Source organism: Hyalella azteca, unplaced genomic scaffold (assembly GCF_000764305.2).
Source record: "Hyalella azteca isolate HAZT.00-mixed unplaced genomic scaffold, Hazt_2.0.2 contig14797, whole genome shotgun sequence".
NCBI classification, from domain to species: Eukaryota; Metazoa; Arthropoda; class Malacostraca; order Amphipoda; family Hyalellidae; genus Hyalella; species Hyalella azteca.
In genome coordinates, this window is record NW_025944672.1 from 1 (window position 1) to 19,867 (window position 19,867).

Here is a 19,867-nt window from a genome sequence, read left to right on the forward strand (position 1 = left end):
GGTCACAATAATTAAAGCAAACGATGTGGCCCCAACTGATAATGCAACTACAAGCCTGAAATAAATTGTCATGTCCAGGTGTGATAACCGACCTGTGTGAGGTCATTTACTACACCTCAAAGAAGACATCATCATCATCATCATTCTGGCTACTAGGAGTAGGAGGCTAGAACCCGAGTAGAAAGTACTTAAACAGGGGTGAGGGGGCGCAGCCGTAGGCTACAAATTTTACTCTTAAATAAGCCCTGGAGCCAACGCCTAGCTTCACCATGCATTAACTTTACTCAGCCCTCAGAACTAGAAGCCATAAAGGCGTAGACTACTGTCACTAAGGCTACGGCGCTACGCTTGATTCTTGAACTCCGTAATCCAGACCAGACAAGCGACACTGTGTCGCTTGTCTGTGCCGCCGTCACACTGCCGGAAGATAATGGCGCCGTAGGTCTTCAGCCAATGCATGCTTAAACATGCTCGTTCCACTTCCCAATCCGGCTGTACCTACTACCTACTCTGGCCTAACCTAGTAACCTATTCACACTGTCCCAGCTCACAAGTCACAACCTTCATGCAGATTATTGCAGCCAATGACTCATGATGACTGGCTCTACCAGCACACTTTGACGGTTGGACCGCCTTTCTAACTTCTTGCAGGAGGCCATGATCAATTCCAATGCTCACGCTCCATCTTCAAGAACAATGCATCATGATTGTTGATTGACACGGATCGGATGCACCGTTGCACGCATTTTACGATAAATGTGACCGATGCAGGCGATGCCCAATGATTGATTCCGACGCTTTGCAAACTATGCGGCTTGATCGAGCAGGATGCATACATGATTATGATCCACTATGCAGAGGGTGGATGCAGCGTCGCCAATATATGGATTTTTAAGCCCAAAGCATCGCCGGCCATTTTAAAGATGCGTCGCCGGGTAATTTTTAATGAAAAGCCATTTGTGCTGAGTAATGACGAACTATTTACAAGCCACGAACTTAGTTACAAGGTTGCATGCACGTGTTACCCCCAAATAACTAATTTTACCCTAAAAACAGTCCGATTGTACAGCAAGTGTCAACTGAACATGTAATAAAGCAGTCTGACTGCTCTAATGTGACCGAAACTACGCAATCAAAAAAACGGTGTTTACATTTTTTGCGGGAACTCATCGCAACTGATTTCCGGACAAGCTTCGCTGCATCGTATTCCATCCAACGCACAGGAAACCTTACTTTTTTTCTAAATAGTTGGCGGAAGACTGAGAAATATATTAAATGCAAGAATTTCAATCTAAATGTGTCGGCAAGATCTTCTGAAGGCGAAAATTTGGCTACTGAAGCGTCGCCAAAGATCTTGCAATATTCATCCACTCTCTGCACAGTGGATTATGATACATTTTACAATCAATGTGGCCAATGCTCCCGCTTCGCGTTCGATGAGGCACGATTGACATGGATGCACACATTTTACGATCAATGTGGCCACTGGCCAATGCGGGCCAATGACCAACTCTGATGCTTGTGCTTCGCGAAGCGGCGAACGGTGTGGCATGATTGACATGGATGCAAGCCTTTACAATCAATGTGGGCGGGCTGTGGCCGATGCTTCATGATTGATTCTAACGCTCACGCTTTGCAAACAATGTGGCATGATCAACACGGATGCACGCATTTTACACTTGTTATGACCGTCAAGAATATATATGCTATACAGAATTCTACACTGTGTGATGATCATCAATCATCATCATCAGATGATGATGATGGGGCATTGGCCACATTGATCATAAAATGCGTGCATCCATGTCAATCATGCCACATTGCTCGTGAAGCGGAAGCACGAGAGTCAGAATCGATCATTGGGATTGGGCATCAGCCACATCAATCGTAAAATGCGTGCATCCATGTCAATCGTGCCGCATTGATTGCAAAGCGAGAGTGTCAGCCACATCGATCGTAAAATGCGTGCATCCGTGTCAATCACGCTGCACACTGCAGTGACTGCACAGTTTGCAAATCTAGAGCTTTGTAAATGTAATTGATGATTGGCATCGGTCATTGAATTTTTCAAAATAGCGTTTTTCACCATTTTTTCAGGAATTTTTCAAAGCTAGTAAATGTAGTATTTTTTGACTTCCTATAATAAATAATCGTTCATACTACATAGATAGGAAAAATGTTGACATTTACGCCACTATATTAAGTTTTGCAATATTGCAATTTCAAATTAGTTTTGTTACTAAAACAGTTTTACGCCATGTTGGAGGACTGTCCCGAGTTAACCCGCTGGGCCCGCCAGTCCTGAGTAGCCCCAGTTGATGGTAATGTAATGTCATGTTGTGTGGTGTTATGAGTCGTAGTCTGTCGTGCTATCTTGTGTAAGTTGTGTTATGCCACATTAATTGTAAAGTGCGTTAATCATCGTGCATCAGTCGCATCAATTGTAAAGCACATGTGTTGGTCATCGGGCATCGGCCAAATCGATCTTTGAGCGTGCCTGTGTTGATCATCCGGTGTAGGCCTCATCGATTGCGCAACGGGAGCATCAGAATTGATCCTTGGGCATTGGCCGCATCAATCGTAAAATGTGTGCATCCATGTCAGTCATGCTGCATCGTTTGGGAAGCGTGAATGTCAGAATCGATCATTGGACATTGGCCACATTGATCATAAAATATGTGCATCCATGTCAATCATGCCACATCTTTCACGAAGCAAGAATGTTGACTATATCAATTGTAAAATGCGTGCATCTGTATCGATCATACCGCATTGTTTGTGAAGCGAGAGCACCGGCAAATTGATCGTAAAATGTGTGCATCTGTATCGATCATGCTGCATCGTTCGTGGAATGTGAGCACCGGAATCAATCATTGAGGATCGGCCACATTGATTGCAAAATGCTTGCATCCAGGTAAATCATGCCGCATTGTTCGCAAAGCACGAGCGTTGGCCACATCAATCGTAAAATATGTTCATGCCTGTTGATCATTGATCATAAAGCGCAGGTTCTATGTTGCTCATTGATTGTAAAGCACAGGCATCTATGTTGATCATTGAGCAACAACTGCATTGATCGCGCAAGTGCATGCATCATTGTTGGTCATCGGGCATTGCTTGAATCGATCCTAAAGCGCGCGTCAGTATTGATCATCAGGCATCAGTCAGAGATACACTTTTGTTTTTCTAGCAAACATACTGGCAAATTTCTTTCCTGGCATGCTGGCATACATCCCAAAATGGGCCTCTGGCGCACGCGCCGCACCTTCCAGACCGTGGCGACCACATTGGGATACCGATGTAAAGTCGAGATGGCTGATGAAGATCCTCTAAAGATGCCAATATCTCGAGCTAAAAGGCTATACTCTACAGACTGGGACTGGCTCTAATGTAATAAATTTTGGTTTGATTGAAAAAATTGCACTTTGCAAACATGTCGAATTAGAGCAAACTCCGTTTTAGGCTGTTTGCTTTGAACATTTTAAAGCTCTATTTGATCTTTAGATTGTTTTTTCCTCGAATTTAATCGTAGCGATAAAGAAAAAGGAAGAAAGCGGCCTTTGGCAGCTTTGCTACCGTTGACCTTGAGTGGTGCAGCAGCCAGCTGGGGTAGTCTGCCTGCCTTCAATCGTCGCTACGACGCAGTCCGTGCAACTACGCAGCTCTTCTTGACTGCTTTGCATCACATATACAGTCGTACGATCAAGTGAGTTTTAGGCACATACCCCTGCAATTATCATTTGGTAATTGTAAGGCTTTTTAGCCTTAATCATTAGGCATCTTCCACTTTGATCGCAAAGAGCGCGCATCAGTATTGATCATTGGGCATCGGCTAAAACGATCGTAAATCGCGTGCGCTTGTGTCGATCATTAGGCATCGGCCAAAACGATCGTAAATCGCGTGCGCTTGTGTCGATCATTAGGCATCGGCCACTTTGATCGCAGAGAGCGCACTTCTGTGTTGATCATTGGGCATTGGCTAAACCGATCGTAAATTGCGCGTGCTTGTATCGATCATTAGGCATCTTCCACTTTGATCGCAAAGAGCGCGCATCAGTATTGATCATTGGGCATCGGTTAAAACGATCGTAAATCACGTGCGCTTGTGTCGATCATTAGGCATCGGCCACTTTGATCGCAGAGAGCGCACTTCTGTGTTGATCATTGGGCATCAGCTAAACCGATCGTAAATCGCGTGCACTTGTGCCTATCATAAGGCATCGGCCACTTTGATCGCAAAGAGCTCGCATCACTGTTGATCATTGGGCATCGGCTATATAGATTGTAAAGCACGTGTGTTTGTGACGATCGCCAGGCATCAATCGTAAGTACGTGTGCCTGTGTCGATCATGCAGCTTTGGAGAGGGTTACACTTCCGTTTTTAGCAAGCATATTGGCAACTTTCTTACCTGGCGTACATCCCAGAACAAACCTCAGGCGTACATGCTGCACCTTCCTGACCATGGAATGTGGCCAATGCTCCCGCTTTGGGTTCGATGAGGCACGATTGACATGGATGCACACATTTTACGATTGATGTGGCCAATGCCCAATGACCAATTCTGATGCTTGTGCTTCTCGAAGCGGTGAACGGTGTCGCATGATTGACATTGATGCAAGCATTTACAATCAATGTGGCCGATGCTCCATGATTGATTCCAATGCTCACGCTTTGCAAACAATGTCGCATGATCAACATGGATGCACGCATTTTACACTCGTTATGACCATCGAGAATATATTACCTATACAGAATTCCATACTGCTGAGTGATAATGAAGATGATGATGGGTGCATTGGCCACATTGATCATAAAATGCATGCATCCATGTCAAACATGCCCCATTGTTCGTGAAGCGCGAGAGTCAGAATTGATCATTGGGCATCAGCCACATTAATCATAAAATGTGTGCATCCATGTCAATCGTGCCACATTGATTGCAAAGCGAGAGTGTCAGCCACATCAATCATAAAATGTGTGCATCCGTGTCAATCACGCTGCACAGTTTGCAAATCTAGAGCATTGTAATTGATGATTGGCATCGGTCATTGAATTTTTCAAAATAGCGTTTTTACCAAAAACAATCTAAAGATCAAATAGAGCTTTAAAATGTTCAAAGCAAACAGCCTAAAACTCCGAGCTCTAATTAGATTGTTTTCGTTCCTCAAACGAAAATTTTCTTAAATTTTTCAACTTCCTAAATTGGCAGTATATATACTTCAATGCTCCTGGCTCCTGCCAAAATAACATGCAGAATGTAATAACAAGTCAACTCAAAACATTTCCTACATGAAGATCGCGTAGTTGTGGTCACGTCAGAGTGGTTACTGTCATACTGTATTATTATGTTCAGTAACTTCAGTTGCCACTTAAGTGAATACAAATGCTAGTGACTGTTTTTTGTATGGGACTTTGTAAGTAACTTGGGACTTTGTATGCATGGGACTTTGTAAATAACAAGTTTGTGGGTCATAAATGGCTTTTCACGACAGAGGTATGGAATTCATGGCTCAAAGAAATGGAATCACGGCTGGCAAACCCATGAAGCCATGGCTCAAAGAAATGGAAATGCAGCTGGCATACCCATGAAGCCATGGATTGGAAAATCCAGTTGCGGCTCATCAAGTAGATATATTCTATGCCTGGCTCTAGTCGCAGCCTTAAAGGTAGATGTTTTCCACGCTTGCTGTTGACTGTTGGATCAACTTGCTGTTGACTGTTGGATCAATGTAGTGGTCCTCTTCTCTGTGAGGGAGTCTTCCCTCATAATGTCAAGAATTGCTCTAATGCTGGTAATTCAGCAATAAAATGTTGCAACTGTGGAGGTCCTCTCACAGCCAATTATAGTTGATGCCCTTGAGCAGTGAAAGGCCAAGGAAGAAGCAAAAAAGTCAGTTGCCACGGAAACTTTGAACAACCATGAATAGCCATGAGCCACAGTAACAGTTAAACAATTGTTTTTACCTCAAATTTTAGAAAAATTCTTCCCAATATTTCCAATGGGGCTCCCAAGTGACCAATTTTTCACACAGTTTTAATCTTGCAGCCTAATTGAGTTTTGGGAATAGGTGAGACAGTGAGATAAGGAATTCATCTAGTGGGAATCTTGCAACTCCAAAAATGGCAGCAAAGCACTAGTTGCAGCCCAAACAGTAGATATATTCCATGACTGGTGAGCATGTGCCTAGATGTGCCAGGTGAGCATGTTCCTAGATCTAGGCAAATCGTTCCTGTACTCTGGAAGCCCAGGTTCATTTTTATTTTCTTTAAAATGGGACCAGGTGGCATGCATTAGTGATAGAGCTAGTTTCCACCCTCCATCTCCAATTCTCCATGGACCGTTTTTTATGAAAATATTATGAAATAACTTCTTATTTCCTTTGATTTATAACACTTACCACTAAAATTTACTATATTAATATATATGATGAAAATTTTTTAAATAAATGGCAGATATAAAAGATGCTTTCATATGCTTTTCAAAAACTTGATGATAATTAAATTTCTATTTCTTTGTTAATCATATGTTAGAATTAAACACCTTGTACAAATTTATTTTTTCCAAAAAATCCTGTGCCAAATATATAGTTTTTGCTCATATTCAAACTTGATATCAGACCAGAAACTTATCCTGATGGATGTGTTTGAATTTTTACGCTACGGTGCGCAAGGCAAGTATATCAATACGTTTTTGTATTATTTTTTACATTTACTTGATGGGTTTTGAATTTGTTAGTTATTTTGCTATTTGGTTTAGCTATTATTTTACTTATAATGTTTAGAATTACAGTATTATTTTATTATAGATTAAAAATGGTAAAAAGTTAGTTGTTATATACGGTATGAAAAGATTTATTCTTTATGTTGCTCAAATATAGGAAATGATTTTTCACCTGTTTATATTAGATTTTGCTACAGGCCAACCTTGAACATCTTTTCATATAGGTAGGTACCTACATATTCACAATATATATAGGCATGGGCATTGTGGTTGCAAAACTATTTAGCTTCTTATTTTCTCATCATTTGATAATAGAATTATGATTTTTATCATGTGTAAGTTTCAAAAAATTCCATCAGAAGTCACTGAATTTATGTTTTCAAGCATGTGTGTTATAAGAGCCTTTGGAGCTATATAGTCATATGAATCTCCAATGTAGATTTAGATGAATATACACTACCTATATCTACGATGGTCCCTTATTACCTAGGTAAATTTGTTCTATGTCATCAGTCTTTATTTTAATGTTCACTTGCATTTCACAGCTATAAAACTTATCTTTGCAAACAACATGTAAGTAGAGTGCAAATTGAAGGAGAACGCACTGCATCTATATAAATACATGTAAAAAGCATCAGGTTTGAATTATATCTAAGGTTGCTAATATAATGATCTTTAGTTTTCATTCATTTGTCAAATGTCATACATTTAATTTTTGAAATTTGAATCAATCTGCTAATTGTGCTAAATGATTTGCTATTGCAAAAATTTAACTGTTGTTGTGCTAACACTGAATGTCTAATTAGAATGATTTTTCTGATAAAATGATGATAAAATTTTGCATGTTCTGCAAAACAATGGAAAATTCGTCAATGCCTGTTTTGTGCTATTAAATTGGAAAAAAATGGACCTCATCATGTGTAAGATATTTAGGCTGGGAAGTTGAGTGCAGTCCCAACATCAGTCATTGTAGATAGCTTTTGGTCAGATGAGTTTTTATTGATGAATTGTACTTTGACTGGAGTATAACTATATTATTAGTCCATGTCCTGCATACGTACTGTAGTTACTTTTTTTTTAATTTACCTATGAAAATTAGTTAAGAATTGGCAAAGAAAGCCAATTTTTTCTAATTAATTAATTAGAAAAAAATTAATTGCCTGGTGAGCCAATAAATTCAATATATTCACATGTCATGTTCCTATAACAACAATCCCTATTCTTTCTACCTGCTTGTCAAATTACACATACATTGTTTTTAATCTGCCTTGCTTTCTTGTAGACAAAAATTGCCATAGGTACTCAATCCTTAATTTGAAAATTCCAATTCACTGACACGGTTCATATATGCTGTCCACAAAATAGTGTTTTATTTTTGTTCAGATTGTTCATATGAAACAAATGCTGACGATAAAATGACATCAGAAATACTGTACATATTGCATTCTTTCATTTTTTGCTCTACTTTGCCTTATGGCATGTTTGGAAATGTGAAAGCAAGGTCTATGACATTATTAAGTCTTAAGTTTAAATTTGGCAGGTGCATTTTAGAAGACACTATAACCCAATATTCAGGTGTCATTATTACTCCCAAATTCTATGAAACCTATAAGGTTTTGTAACTGAATTTTCAAATTTCAATTGCAAGGAAAGTATGAATGGAAATTTTATTGTGAATATGATGTTCAAATTAAGTCTAATGGGAGCATATGGAACGGATCACTTTACAGACGGATCACTTTGAAACTTGGTACACATGTGTAAAACAGAAAAATAGATGGCTTTTATTCATGTTAGTTTTTTGAAAAAATGAGTGGGACTTTGCTGCACTCTCCTGAACATTCACACTTATTTTCACTGGAAAACTATCTCCTCCTACAGTTTTGAAGCTACAGCGATGAGAGATAAACCATTCGATTTGCAAATAAAAGATCTAGAGATTTATCAGAGCTTTTATTCAATTTCATTATGGTTTTTTGAATATTTTGAAAAAGGGGGGAAATTTTCTCCCTGTGTCTGACTGGGAAATAAGAAAATTTACACATGCATTCATTGATGGTTGAAATGGTGACGTCATACATTTGCGCGCCCGATTGGAAATTAAAGGTAATGAACAGTACTCATTTTCACAATTCTCACGGAATTGCACAGAACTGCCATCCCTCTCGAACAGCTTTTTCTCTTTCCCCTTTCAAACGGCTTTCCCTTTCAAGCTCTTCTGATGAAACGTTTTTTTTCAATTTCTCTACGTGGATAAAAAGGAGTCCTAGGTTAGGAGAGAACCATTTTTAACATGAATTTAGCGTTATAGGTAGTTTATTTTCTCATTTATTCCTTGAAGTGTGACAAACAAATAAGTCTACAATCATGCTCGTTTCCATTTGAATTAAAAATAAATGATGCCCATTTTGAATGTATGTATAGCCTAAGCATTTGTGTGTATTTTTGACTGGGAAATTAGAAAATTTACAAAAAATGCTTACCACCATCAAAAATTTTAATTAAAAAAAAAGCTCTGTCGAATCAATAGATATGGTCCTTCTGCATTGAATGATATGCGTCTCGAGGTTGTAGCTTGAAAATCCGAGGCAGAGATAGTTTTCTATGGTACTCCCATTATGGCCATTTTCTAAGAATTTAATGTTTTTTTCAATTTTTTTTAAAATTGACATGAATTAAAGCTGTCTATTTTTCTGTTTTACATATGTGTAGCAAGTTTCAAAGTGATCTGTCTGTAAATTGCCAAGATGAAATTTTAGCCAGACACTCCCCTTAAAAAATAGTTAATGTCTTTTTGCAATTTAATTTTAAACAAATAGAATTAAACAGCAATGTGAATACAACTGTGATTAAGTGTTTTCACAAATATACTATATGAAAAAAATATTCACTGGTCATAATTTTTGAAATGGAAACCTGTAATCTTTCCAGTATCTACATATTTGTACATGTTCCAATTTTATAGCTCTCCTTCTCAAATTATATTCAAAATTTTTGGAATTCATGACAAAAGGTTTGTTTTAACATCTTCTGTGCAGTATCTCTTTTCAATATCTATATAAAATATATATATTTATAATTTGACAGTTCTTACTCTATAATTTGTTGGCACATGTGTTAGCAGTTTTTAAAAGGTTATTATAAACCTAAATAACATAATCGGTTTTCTTTCAGAGTCGAGCTTCAAATTGCAACAACAGATGGAGCGTTCAGCCGGAGATGGAGAAGATGCAGCTGAGCCCAGCCTGCCTGAAATTTCTACTCCTGTTCTTCTCAAGACTCCACTCAGTGAAGCTGGTGGAGATGCTAGCTCCTCCAACAGTGTTTCTGTTGCTAATTTTTTCACCAATGCTCCTCCAAATACTGGTATTCCTGCGGTCAAGAGTCTCACTCCCTATAGGATAGAAGGAATACACAAGCATAATCAAGAAAATAAAAATGCCCATTTTAATGCACCAAACATGATTAAAAGAGACATCAAAGAAACTACCGTCAAAAATGAATGTATGAGAAAGTTAGTAAATAATGGTGAGGGTACATTGAAGCTCAAGAAAGATGACCAGCCAGCGCTTGATTCATCTTTTGTCACAAACAAGGTGTATAGCCTAGTTAAAAGTCTTCCAACAGATGCCATCTTTTCACCTGTAGATGCAGAATTGTTGAACACTCCTCCAGTAGACTTGGCAAATAAAATCAAAGTGGCAATGAGTCCCAAGCCGCCTGGTGCACCCACTTCCAAACATTCCACCATTAAATACATTAAAGTTTGTCGCAAGATGCACAATGAACCAAAGTTTGTTCCTTATGAGCCTTATAAATGTTGCTCAAGTCCTATGAAGGGTAAACCCACTCACACAAAATTTGTGAAGGGAGATTTAGCAAAGACATCTGAACCGGTATTGCCTGCAGTCTTACCTGGAGTTGCGGTTCAAAAGACCGGCCTGGCCAAGTCCAGAGCAACTCTTGATATTGCTGTTGTAGACTTTGAGGCTGAGAGAGAGCAGTGGCAAGACGAAGTTAAGATTTGGAAGGGGAAATATGAAGCCTTAGAGCAGCAGTTGCAACGCTGCCAGAGAGAGAAGACTACACTTGAGGACCAACTAAATGTTCAAGCTCAGGTATGTCTCATTCCATAGCTGAGGCACTAAATCACTGCCAGTGGCTGTGGGATTTAATGGCTATGAGTTTTTTTATTGTACCTTTCTGCTGGTCCTAATTGGAAGGAACCCACCAACTGGCCATTAGTGGAATCACTGAAACAAATATCCATTGCTGTAATCACTTTCATACCAACTGATCATTAATATCAACAACGTAATATCTGGTAATTACTGAAATCACAGTTCTGGTAATTACTGTTACTTATCACCATACCAATCAAGGTATGTGGATCACCACCAGCTTTAATCACAATAAACTCTTTATCAATAACTGCACAAGCAGCTGGTCATTACTGTCATTATCCCTTAAACTGAAATAACCTGTCCATTATTTTACCAAATTTGTTGCGTTTGCTTTATGTTGATTTTTGTATTCTAACTAAATTGTTCAAAAGTTTCCGTCATCAAGCCGTAACACATAGTTGGTCAAATTCTCAGTATACTAATGATACCAGTCACTCTAATTTGTAGTGATTGTTCTTTCATTAATCTTGCCTCAATTTGAATTTTTGCATTGCAACTTTTCCTCTCCTATGAATATTTTTACACAATAAGAATAGTATTTTTTAGCATTAAGAGGGATTTAGAGAGCCAAATTTATCTTGCTGTGGCTGAGACCAAAGTAAGCAGCTGATAGGAATCATGTTTGTGATCGTTTTCAATAGTGTTGGTGACATCATTACTGTAGCGTTTGTGACATGTAAATGCCTGTGTACGAGTGTATCCACAAATAATATAAGCATTTAATAAATTTCTGTTAATAATGATGCAATAATAAAACGTTTTGGTGTCAGGTGAACAGTGAGCTGAAGAAGCTGCTGGTGGCATCCGTGGGAGAAGACGTGCAGGGACGCATGCACTGCCTCACGGAGGACAAGGCACGCATGGCTACCATGATCCGGCGGTACTCTGAGAAACTTGACAGGGACTATGAGGAGCGAGAGCGCATGACTATCCTTTGTGATGTCTGGAAGAGCAAGTTCCTGGCAAGCAGGTATGTATGTGAATTGAGATTAGAGGTTTTATAGGTGTGAACAGGTATGTCTGTGAATTGAGATTAAGCGTTTCAGTGGCGTGAAATGTACATTTATGAATTGCTAGGACATTTTTTTGTATTGGGACACATTGTAGTATGGTATTAGATTTCTAGTATTTAAGTAATCTACAGTGCATGCTTTCCTGTGCACAGCCTGCTTAAAATATATGAACAAAGACGGTAAAAAAATCAAGTCTGTAAAATACAAAGGATTACTTATACCGTAATATTCATTTTTCTATGGATTCTTTACAAAATTTCATGACGTTTGATTATATGTCTGAAAGAAAGCAAACAGGGAACAGTTGTTCATACAAGTCTCATTAGAGAAAAAAACTAGCTCTCTATTATTGATAATTATTCCATATAACTGATGCATGCTGTGCAGTGTGCTGGTAGAGGAGCTGGGCAGCTGGAAGGCGGCGCTGCTGCGCTGGACAGCTGAGGCGGCCGAGGCGCTACAGGCGCTGCTGGACGAGCAGGCGCTGCTTCGCTGCCACGCCAGGCGTGGTTACAGGTTCTGTTTATAGTTATTACTTTGATAATTGTTAATTTAATTAGAGGACGCAGTCTGTTGAGGACTGTGCATTTCATTTTCACTCATTTTTGACGAGTCAAGTCTCGTTATGTACCCAAATTCATATACTATTTCCTTTTTAATTTCCGCGAATTTAATTATTCTCTTATCTATTAAAAAGAAATATCAGTGATCTAGCATCATTTTTTATTTTTCTCACGTTCTCTTTTCCACTACATTTATAGTATGTTCAATGTTTACTCTTCATTTATTGTATGTTCGATGTTTACTCTACATTTATTGTATGTTCAATGGGTACTCTTCATTTATTGTATGTTCAATGTTTACTCTACATTAAATGTACATTCTATTTTACCTCTTCATTCACTGCATAACATAGAATTTTTGCCCGGTGTCATGGCCCCGTTTGTGCAGGCTGCTGGGGGAGCTGGTGGGGGCGTTCGACCCCCTACAAGCGGGGCCTGACAGCCACGTGGCGGGGCTGGGGGGCGACGCCGTGTCCGCGAGCATCGCCGTGGCAGCGCAGGCACAGACGCTCCACCAGCGCCTGCTCGCCCCCCTCGCTGCCCCCCCGCCCCCCGTCGTCCTCCCCGATGAAGAGAGGACTCCTGGCGAGAAGATGGCGGCTCAGGTGAAGGGATGGCGTATGCGATGCTTTTTCGGTCATCACATTTCCAGCTTTTAAATAAAGAGTCATTTAATGACTACTAATGCAAGGTTGATGTTTGCATGGATATGTTCTGCTGAGCTGAAGTACTAAAGACTTGCAGACATGATGCTAGGTCTGACTGTACATGGCTATGTCTGACGGCACCTGACTGTACATGGCTGTGTCTGACGGCACCTGACTGTACCTGACTGTCTGACGGCACCTGACTGTGTCTGACGGCACGTGATGTACATGGCTGTGTCTGACGGCACCTGACTATGTGCAGGTGCTTGAGAGGCGCACCAGCTGCGTGGTGTACCCGGGGTACGTGGGCTCAGGAGGCAGCTTCCCTCTCTCCCCCACCAGCTGCGTGCTGCCCTCGCACACCACCCTCAACTGCTGCGCCAGCTGCAACGGCGAGATACAGCTGGTGTAGTGCCGCCAGCTGCCCTCAACTGCTGCGCCAGCTGCAACGGCGAGATACAGCTGGTGTAGTGCCTCCAGCTGCCCTCAACTGCTGCGCCAGCTGCAACGGNGACCAAAAACTGTCTCTTATACACATCTAGATGTGTATAAGAGACAGATATTAGACTTATATATTATAAGCTTAATTCTAAAGACTGCTGCTCGGAAATCTAACTTCATGTCTTGATTTTGGTGCATTGAAGTTATCAATTTCAGTATTTTAAAAAATTTTTGTTACCTAAATTATTGCTGAGGACTTGCACTCCCTGCACGTTTCTTATTTTGCGTTCAGTTATGTAGTGTTCAGTTGTTCAGCACGAGCGGGGAAATACAAGTGTGGCGGCTTGAATTGCTCTCGTATCGACTTTGCTTAGGTGTCTCTTACATTTTATTATCCTAATGAATTCTGTAGAAGAAAGGTTCATAATTTCAATAACTTCTATATATTTACTACTCATAGCGGACATTTTTCCCCCGTACCGATATTTTCTCCCTGACTTCTTTTGCCAGATTATTGCTAGAATATGAGGTGCAATACAGGCGAGGAGTTTCTCAGGTGGATCAAGCTTTGGTGCGGTTTCAGGTATCTACATCTGAATAGGTTGAATGTTACTGATATACTTAAGTAAGTTCTATGCCTCAAATATACTCAAATGGGTTCTATGCTTTGATTTTTTTGGTATGTGGTTTGCTCTTTTTTGGTAGAAAGATCACAAAGATATTTAGATCGTTAGACATGGCGAAAGGTTCAATTGATGAAGATTTACAACAATTCTGTGCAATAATTGAGTAATGTAACTTACGCCATGTTGAATTTGTAGACGTTATATTCTGCTAATGTAGGTTTATTATCCAAATAAATATATTTTCAGCGTTTCTTATTTACTTGTTCCTTTACTCGGTTCCTATTATTTCACGTTCCCTCCCTGAGGATCTGATGCATGTTTCTGCCCATAAGTTAGCCCACATGGGGTGGGTTATTTAACTCGTGTGAACGTTGCCATTTGGACTTCAAGACATCTTGAAGTTGTTCCTATTCCTTGCATTCTGTTTGGTCAAGAAGCCCGCAACCGAGGTGCGGGCAAAGACTGGTAGGTTTGATGGCATGCGACGATAACACAGCCAGATTTCCTGTACCGGACACCCCGTGATGACATGAGTGGATGACACAGCCACAAATCCTGTACCGGACACCCCAGTAAGTTGTGCGTGAGGTGGACCTCCAGCACGAGACGAGAGATACTGTTTGGCGCACTCGACATCGGGTCAGAGGCCTGGATAAGTGTTGTCTAAATCGCGTTTGTTGAAATGAATTGAGTGAAGAAAGACGGCTTCAGTGAAGCATGGGGAGATGAAGCCTAGATTTGATCCTATTAGATGTTGCTCTGTGCGGAAGATTTTTGGTGGCGAGTTGTTTAGTGGTTGGTTTATTATGTTTTGGATAAAGAGTTCTACACTTTGTAAGCTCTGCAATTGTGCATGTGTTCGGTGGTGGTTGGATGTGGGTTTGGTGTATGTCGGGTAAATCGTATACATTTTATTATATTTATTCTTGAAGCCCGAAACTGGAAATATGTAGGGGATATTGTACGGGTATCAATGATACCTACCGTATCGGCATAATGCATTGAATTTAAAATTTAATTCTTGGGACTGCAAATAAATTGTATTTATAGTATCGTAATTCAAAACTTGGGGATGAGTGGGGCTCTTTTGTTTGAATGAGTCCTTTTGAATTATCATCAAATCTGAGAAACGATTGTTCCTCTAACCTCATCTGTTCCTTGAAGGAATAATAATTTCTTATAGTATCTACCTTGTGAAATGCTGGGGTTCAACTAATAGTTACTCGTAATATCACAACGAGTTTTTGCTTCCAATGGATATCTATCAGTGAGTCAATGTTAAGTAGAGATTCAAGCTAAGAAAAAAATGCGTTCAAAAATAATAGACACGCAGTCATTTCGCAATAATAATTTGTTAGACATTAATTGAAAAACATTTTCGAAACAATTTGAGTATATGTTCTTCATCGGTTATCAGATAGATGAAACCAGCAAAAATTTCAAATGAAAAGGTTCTGAGTAATTTTTGGTATCGATGCTACAGCGTGAGGCAAGAACCGGCGTCGAACAGATGCATCCGACATTTGGGAGACGAGTTGAATAAAAGAGAAATCATAGCAGTGAAACTGTTTTTAAACGAAAACATCCATCAAATAAATATGTGGAAAAAACTAGTGGTTGCGATTGCTTGTCTGCTGTTACTGACTGTCAGCACGACGAGTGCCCAGAGCTTCTTGGAGTGGCTGACGCAGGGAAAGGAGACGTCGCGCGTGGCAACGGAAAGAAGCATCAAGTTCCGTGAGGGCGCGCGTCAGGCGATGCGCCTTCAGCAGATTCTACATCTGGAGAAGCTGGAACTGAGCTTGCAGTGCTCTGGTGGCCGCCTGGAGGAGGTCGAGGAGAGCGTCGACTGTCTCGAGAGAGATGGACTCTGCTGCTCAGAGAAGGATGCCGGTGTGCAGGTGACATGGTACCAGTTGCTTCCACCTGGTGACTACTACGCATGTGGCTACTGCTGGAGTGGTTCTGCTGTCTACAGGGTAGATGAAGGCAACCGCACTCCACCCAGTCTCACGACCAGAGTGCCTAACCCAACAATCAAGGCTCCCACTTCTAAGAAGAAGAAGAAGAAGGCGCTAGGGAGTTTTCTGATGGGACGATTAAACGATGCGTGGAAAGCAGCACCCTGGACTTCATCAGATCACAAATGGCGGCACCATTCTCAATACTTTCAGCCATGATTATGAAAAATATCAATGATTAGGACTTCCATCACAATTCGTTTAATTTAAAAAATACTGTAAAATAGTGGTAGTTTGGTTCGCCTTTTAAATGACCTACTGGATTGGTCCATCGTTCCCTTGGTACCGAAAATCTGCAAATCATAGACTCATCTCGTACTGCGAGCGTTGTGCATCAATTATGTAGGACGATGCCAACTAACTACAGTTTTGCAAGAACATCTACCCCTTTCGTAGAAAAATACGCGAGAAATCTCTAATGACACAATTTGCACACTGAGGTACGTCGGAAATGCTGTAGGGGTAGAATGTGAGTAGGTGACAAGGTGTTCCCACAGTGGCGAGAAGTCGCCGATTCATGCCGAAGTTCGGGGCTCGCAACTGAAAATGGTTTAGGGCTGAAATAGTTGGCTTAAACTGTATACAAAATATAATGTTAAGAACCTTTTACATTACGTCTTAATAAAAACTTTTAGGCATGTTTCGTCTATAATCCCTAATAATAAAGTAAATGTCAACTTGAGATACCGGACAATGAATGAGTGCTATGTACGGTAATAATAATGTACCCGAATTAAAGTACTGAATATTGTGCTCTGAATTTACTCTAAAATTTCGTTGCCTTAAGCATAAAAATAACACTATGTATTCAATCGTTCTCGGAAAAAAATCGCTAAACATAATTCTTTGTCTCTAAACCTTTTGGCTTGAATTTTACCATTCCCACAAAACAGTTTTTCATAACCAAAATGACATTTCATTGTGAGTTTATGAACGGTGCTAGATTGATTATTATTTTTTGCGCTATTTTGACAGGCCTGTACATGTTTGAAATAGTAATAAAGAATTGCATTCCTTTTCCCTTATCCAAGATTCGTTACTTGCCTCTGTTTTGATGTTCGGTGGTGATAGCAATGTAATTTCCTGTTTAATCAGCAAGTGCTGTGTTATGTTTACCTACCTATTTTGTATATGAATAGTTAATTTTTTTAATTATTCATGATCCGATTATAGGGTCAACTTATCTTTAGTCGAAAAGTTCATCATGAATTTTCAAAGTCCAAACTCCAAACAGATACAGTATTCTGATATCGATACTGTTACAATACGCTACAGTATTCTGTAATACTAATTTACTATTACAATTACAATTCGCCATTAGATTTTTATTTCGTTGGTAAAAATGTGATTTCCATTCACCTGACTAGTCTACTGTGACTGTGTCATACTATCAAGAAGTTGAGTATAGTATAATAGCTATTATGGTTAGACTTGGTAAATAGTAAGTGGCATAGTTTTGTCAACAGTGAATAACAGGCCAAGCCTGGCCTGTGCTGGGAATGCATATTTATTACCTACCTAGGCTGTATGTTTATTACCTATGCTAGAGGCAGGAGGCTAGCTTTTGCTCGATAGTATGCTGATCAGCTGATGACACAAAAATTTATAATACAGTGGAGAATACGTTGCAAAAAGTACAGTTGCAAGGTGATCTTAACAGGCTGGTTGACTGGGCTGATAAGTGGCAGCTGCGGTTTAATGCTGACAAATGTAAAGTTATCCACCTTGGCAAGAATAATGAACAGCAAGATGACAGTATGAGAAGACATGGTTGCAAAGTGCAACGACAGAGTGATGATGTCAAAGTCGACAACGGAAAAGGATTTAGGACTAGGAGTTAATATCGACAATGAGTTGAAATTTTCTAAGCATATTGAAGGTCAAGTTAATAAAGCCAATAAACAACTTGGACTGATCAGACGCTCTTTCAAGTTCCTAGATACAGAAACGATGAAGCAGTTGTTTGTTGTTGTCGTGACTCGTGCGCCCAAACCTAGAGCTTGGAAATGTTGTATGGTTGCCGAAATTTGAAAAGGACAGAAATTTAGCAGAGACTGTTCAAAGACGCGCAACAAGGATAGTTCCGGGCATAGTGGCAAAGCAGAGAGTTTTTTAGACTCTCCCTCAAGTTCACTTGTGAGTCTTATAAAAAGACCAGTAAAGTATCCTGGATACCAGCAGTATCATACAAATACATTGCCATACAACATACATAAGAAATTGATTTAAATCTTGGGTAAATGCGGAAATTAAAAATGAACTGATTCTAAAAAATCTGTGGTTTGCCACTATGGTTCCGGGCTTGAAAGGCAAGTCCTATGAGGAAAGATTAAAGATTATGAAGCTTCCAAGCCTCAGGTATCAACGTCTGCATGTATACTCATGGCTAATACAAGGTGCCAGAAGGATTACTAGAATTTGAAACAAGAACCAACATCAGGGGCCATGGCTATAAAAAAAACAGCGTTGGAACACATTCATGCGACAACATTTCTTCTTGCTTCGAGTCACCGACATGTGGAACAGCCTCCCTGATAGCATCGTTGACGCTCCGAGTATGAACATCTTCAAAAATCCTGGAAATTTAAAAACTGGTCTTTTGATCAGATCTATCCAAAACTAATATAAATGCTGAAATGCATAGGTAATAAATATGCATTTAAAAATTCCTTTTTAAAGGTGACGCTGCCAAAGAATCCAGTGTGTCCAATGTTACACCTGTACTATGAATTTATAATTCTATTTTCAAATATTAGAAAAAATTAGTTTTAAATTTTTGTTAATATATATAAAAAAATTTAATGTTAAAAATTATTTATTTTGCCAATTGATTCACCCATTGTTTCTGACTTTATGCAAGTGTGCAAGTTTTCAGATCAATTGGACAGGTCACAGGTAGAAGTGTGTTAAATACAGATTATAAGATTTTTAGCAGACAAACAAACAAACAACAAGAAGTAAAGTTAAAAAAGAAGTGTTGTAAAAATTATAATGTCAAAAATAGGCTACTTTTTTAGATCCTTTTTTTTAAATTCCTATGAATATGAAACTATGAATGGACCAGTAAAGTCTGAAGACTAAATTAAAGCATCATGGGTGGGTGATGGAAACCACTCAAACCAGCATTGATTAAAATTTTGAAGTAGATTGGAAAATTAGAAATAGACTTAGAAATTGGAAAAATTTTGTTGGTTGTCACGCAGTCACTATGGTTGAGACATATGTAATAAATGATTCACCTTTATAATAAAAGAGTTAATTTATTACTTTCAATTTTTAAAACCTGAAAATCCAGCAGAAGCCAGTAGTGCCCAGCACTTCCCAGTTCCTAGTAGCCACCCATGAATGATGAATAAGACCAAAAATGCCCAAATATTGCTGACACGTTCACAGTTTCTATAGTTGAATCCTAGTTGCTTCTGTAAAAAATATGAATCAAATGAGCACATTTTCCTGCACTTTTTGAAAAAATCTGCTTAATGATTGTTTTCTCTCCATATTTTTTTTTCAATTTTTACACATTATCTAAGATTGGCTTTGGATTACTGTTATGAACATCAAATGAGATATTGAGGCTATCAGGCTAATTTGAGATGATTTCAAAAATTTAGATTTGCTTTGGTTGTAAATTTTCACTCCATATTTTTTGT

The 19,867-nt window shown here is 39.3% G+C and overlaps 1 protein-coding gene across 3 annotated transcripts; it reads left to right on the forward strand.

Moving 5' to 3' along the window:
• Positions 1-6,459: 6,459 nt before the first annotated feature.
• LOC125179059 lies at positions 6,460-13,634 on the forward strand. Of its 3 annotated transcripts, XM_047884176.1 has the most exons (7): positions 6,460-6,672; positions 9,897-10,840; positions 11,677-11,876; positions 12,307-12,435; positions 12,871-13,087; positions 13,392-13,535; positions 13,595-13,620. In XM_047884176.1, exons 1-7 carry the CDS (start codon positions 6,636-6,638, stop codon positions 13,598-13,600), a joined length of 1,677 nt encoding a protein of 558 aa, XP_047740132.1. In that variant the 5' UTR covers positions 6,460-6,635; the 3' UTR covers positions 13,601-13,620. The 3 variants fall into 3 exon arrangements, with proteins under 3 accessions (XP_047740132.1, XP_047740131.1, XP_047740133.1); XM_047884175.1 differs by having other exon boundaries at positions 13,392-13,634; XM_047884177.1 differs by lacking the exon at positions 6,460-6,672 and adding an exon at positions 9,711-9,735 and having other exon boundaries at positions 13,392-13,634.
• Positions 13,635-19,867: the final 6,233 nt, after the last annotated feature.

What these genes read in the sequence shown, in the direction of transcription:
- LOC125179059 (XM_047884175.1), top strand. Translation starts at nt 6,636, where the DNA reads ATGGATGTGTTTGAATTTTTACGCTACGGTGCGCAAG. An exon ending in AGCAAGTTCCTGGCAAGCAG is followed by an intron (nt 11,877 to 12,306) that starts GTATGTATGTGA and finishes CATGCTGTGCAG; the next exon opens with TGTGCTGGTAGAGGAGCTGG. An exon ending in GCGAGAAGATGGCGGCTCAG is followed by an intron (nt 13,088 to 13,391) that starts GTGAAGGGATGG and finishes GACTATGTGCAG; the next exon opens with GTGCTTGAGAGGCGCACCAG.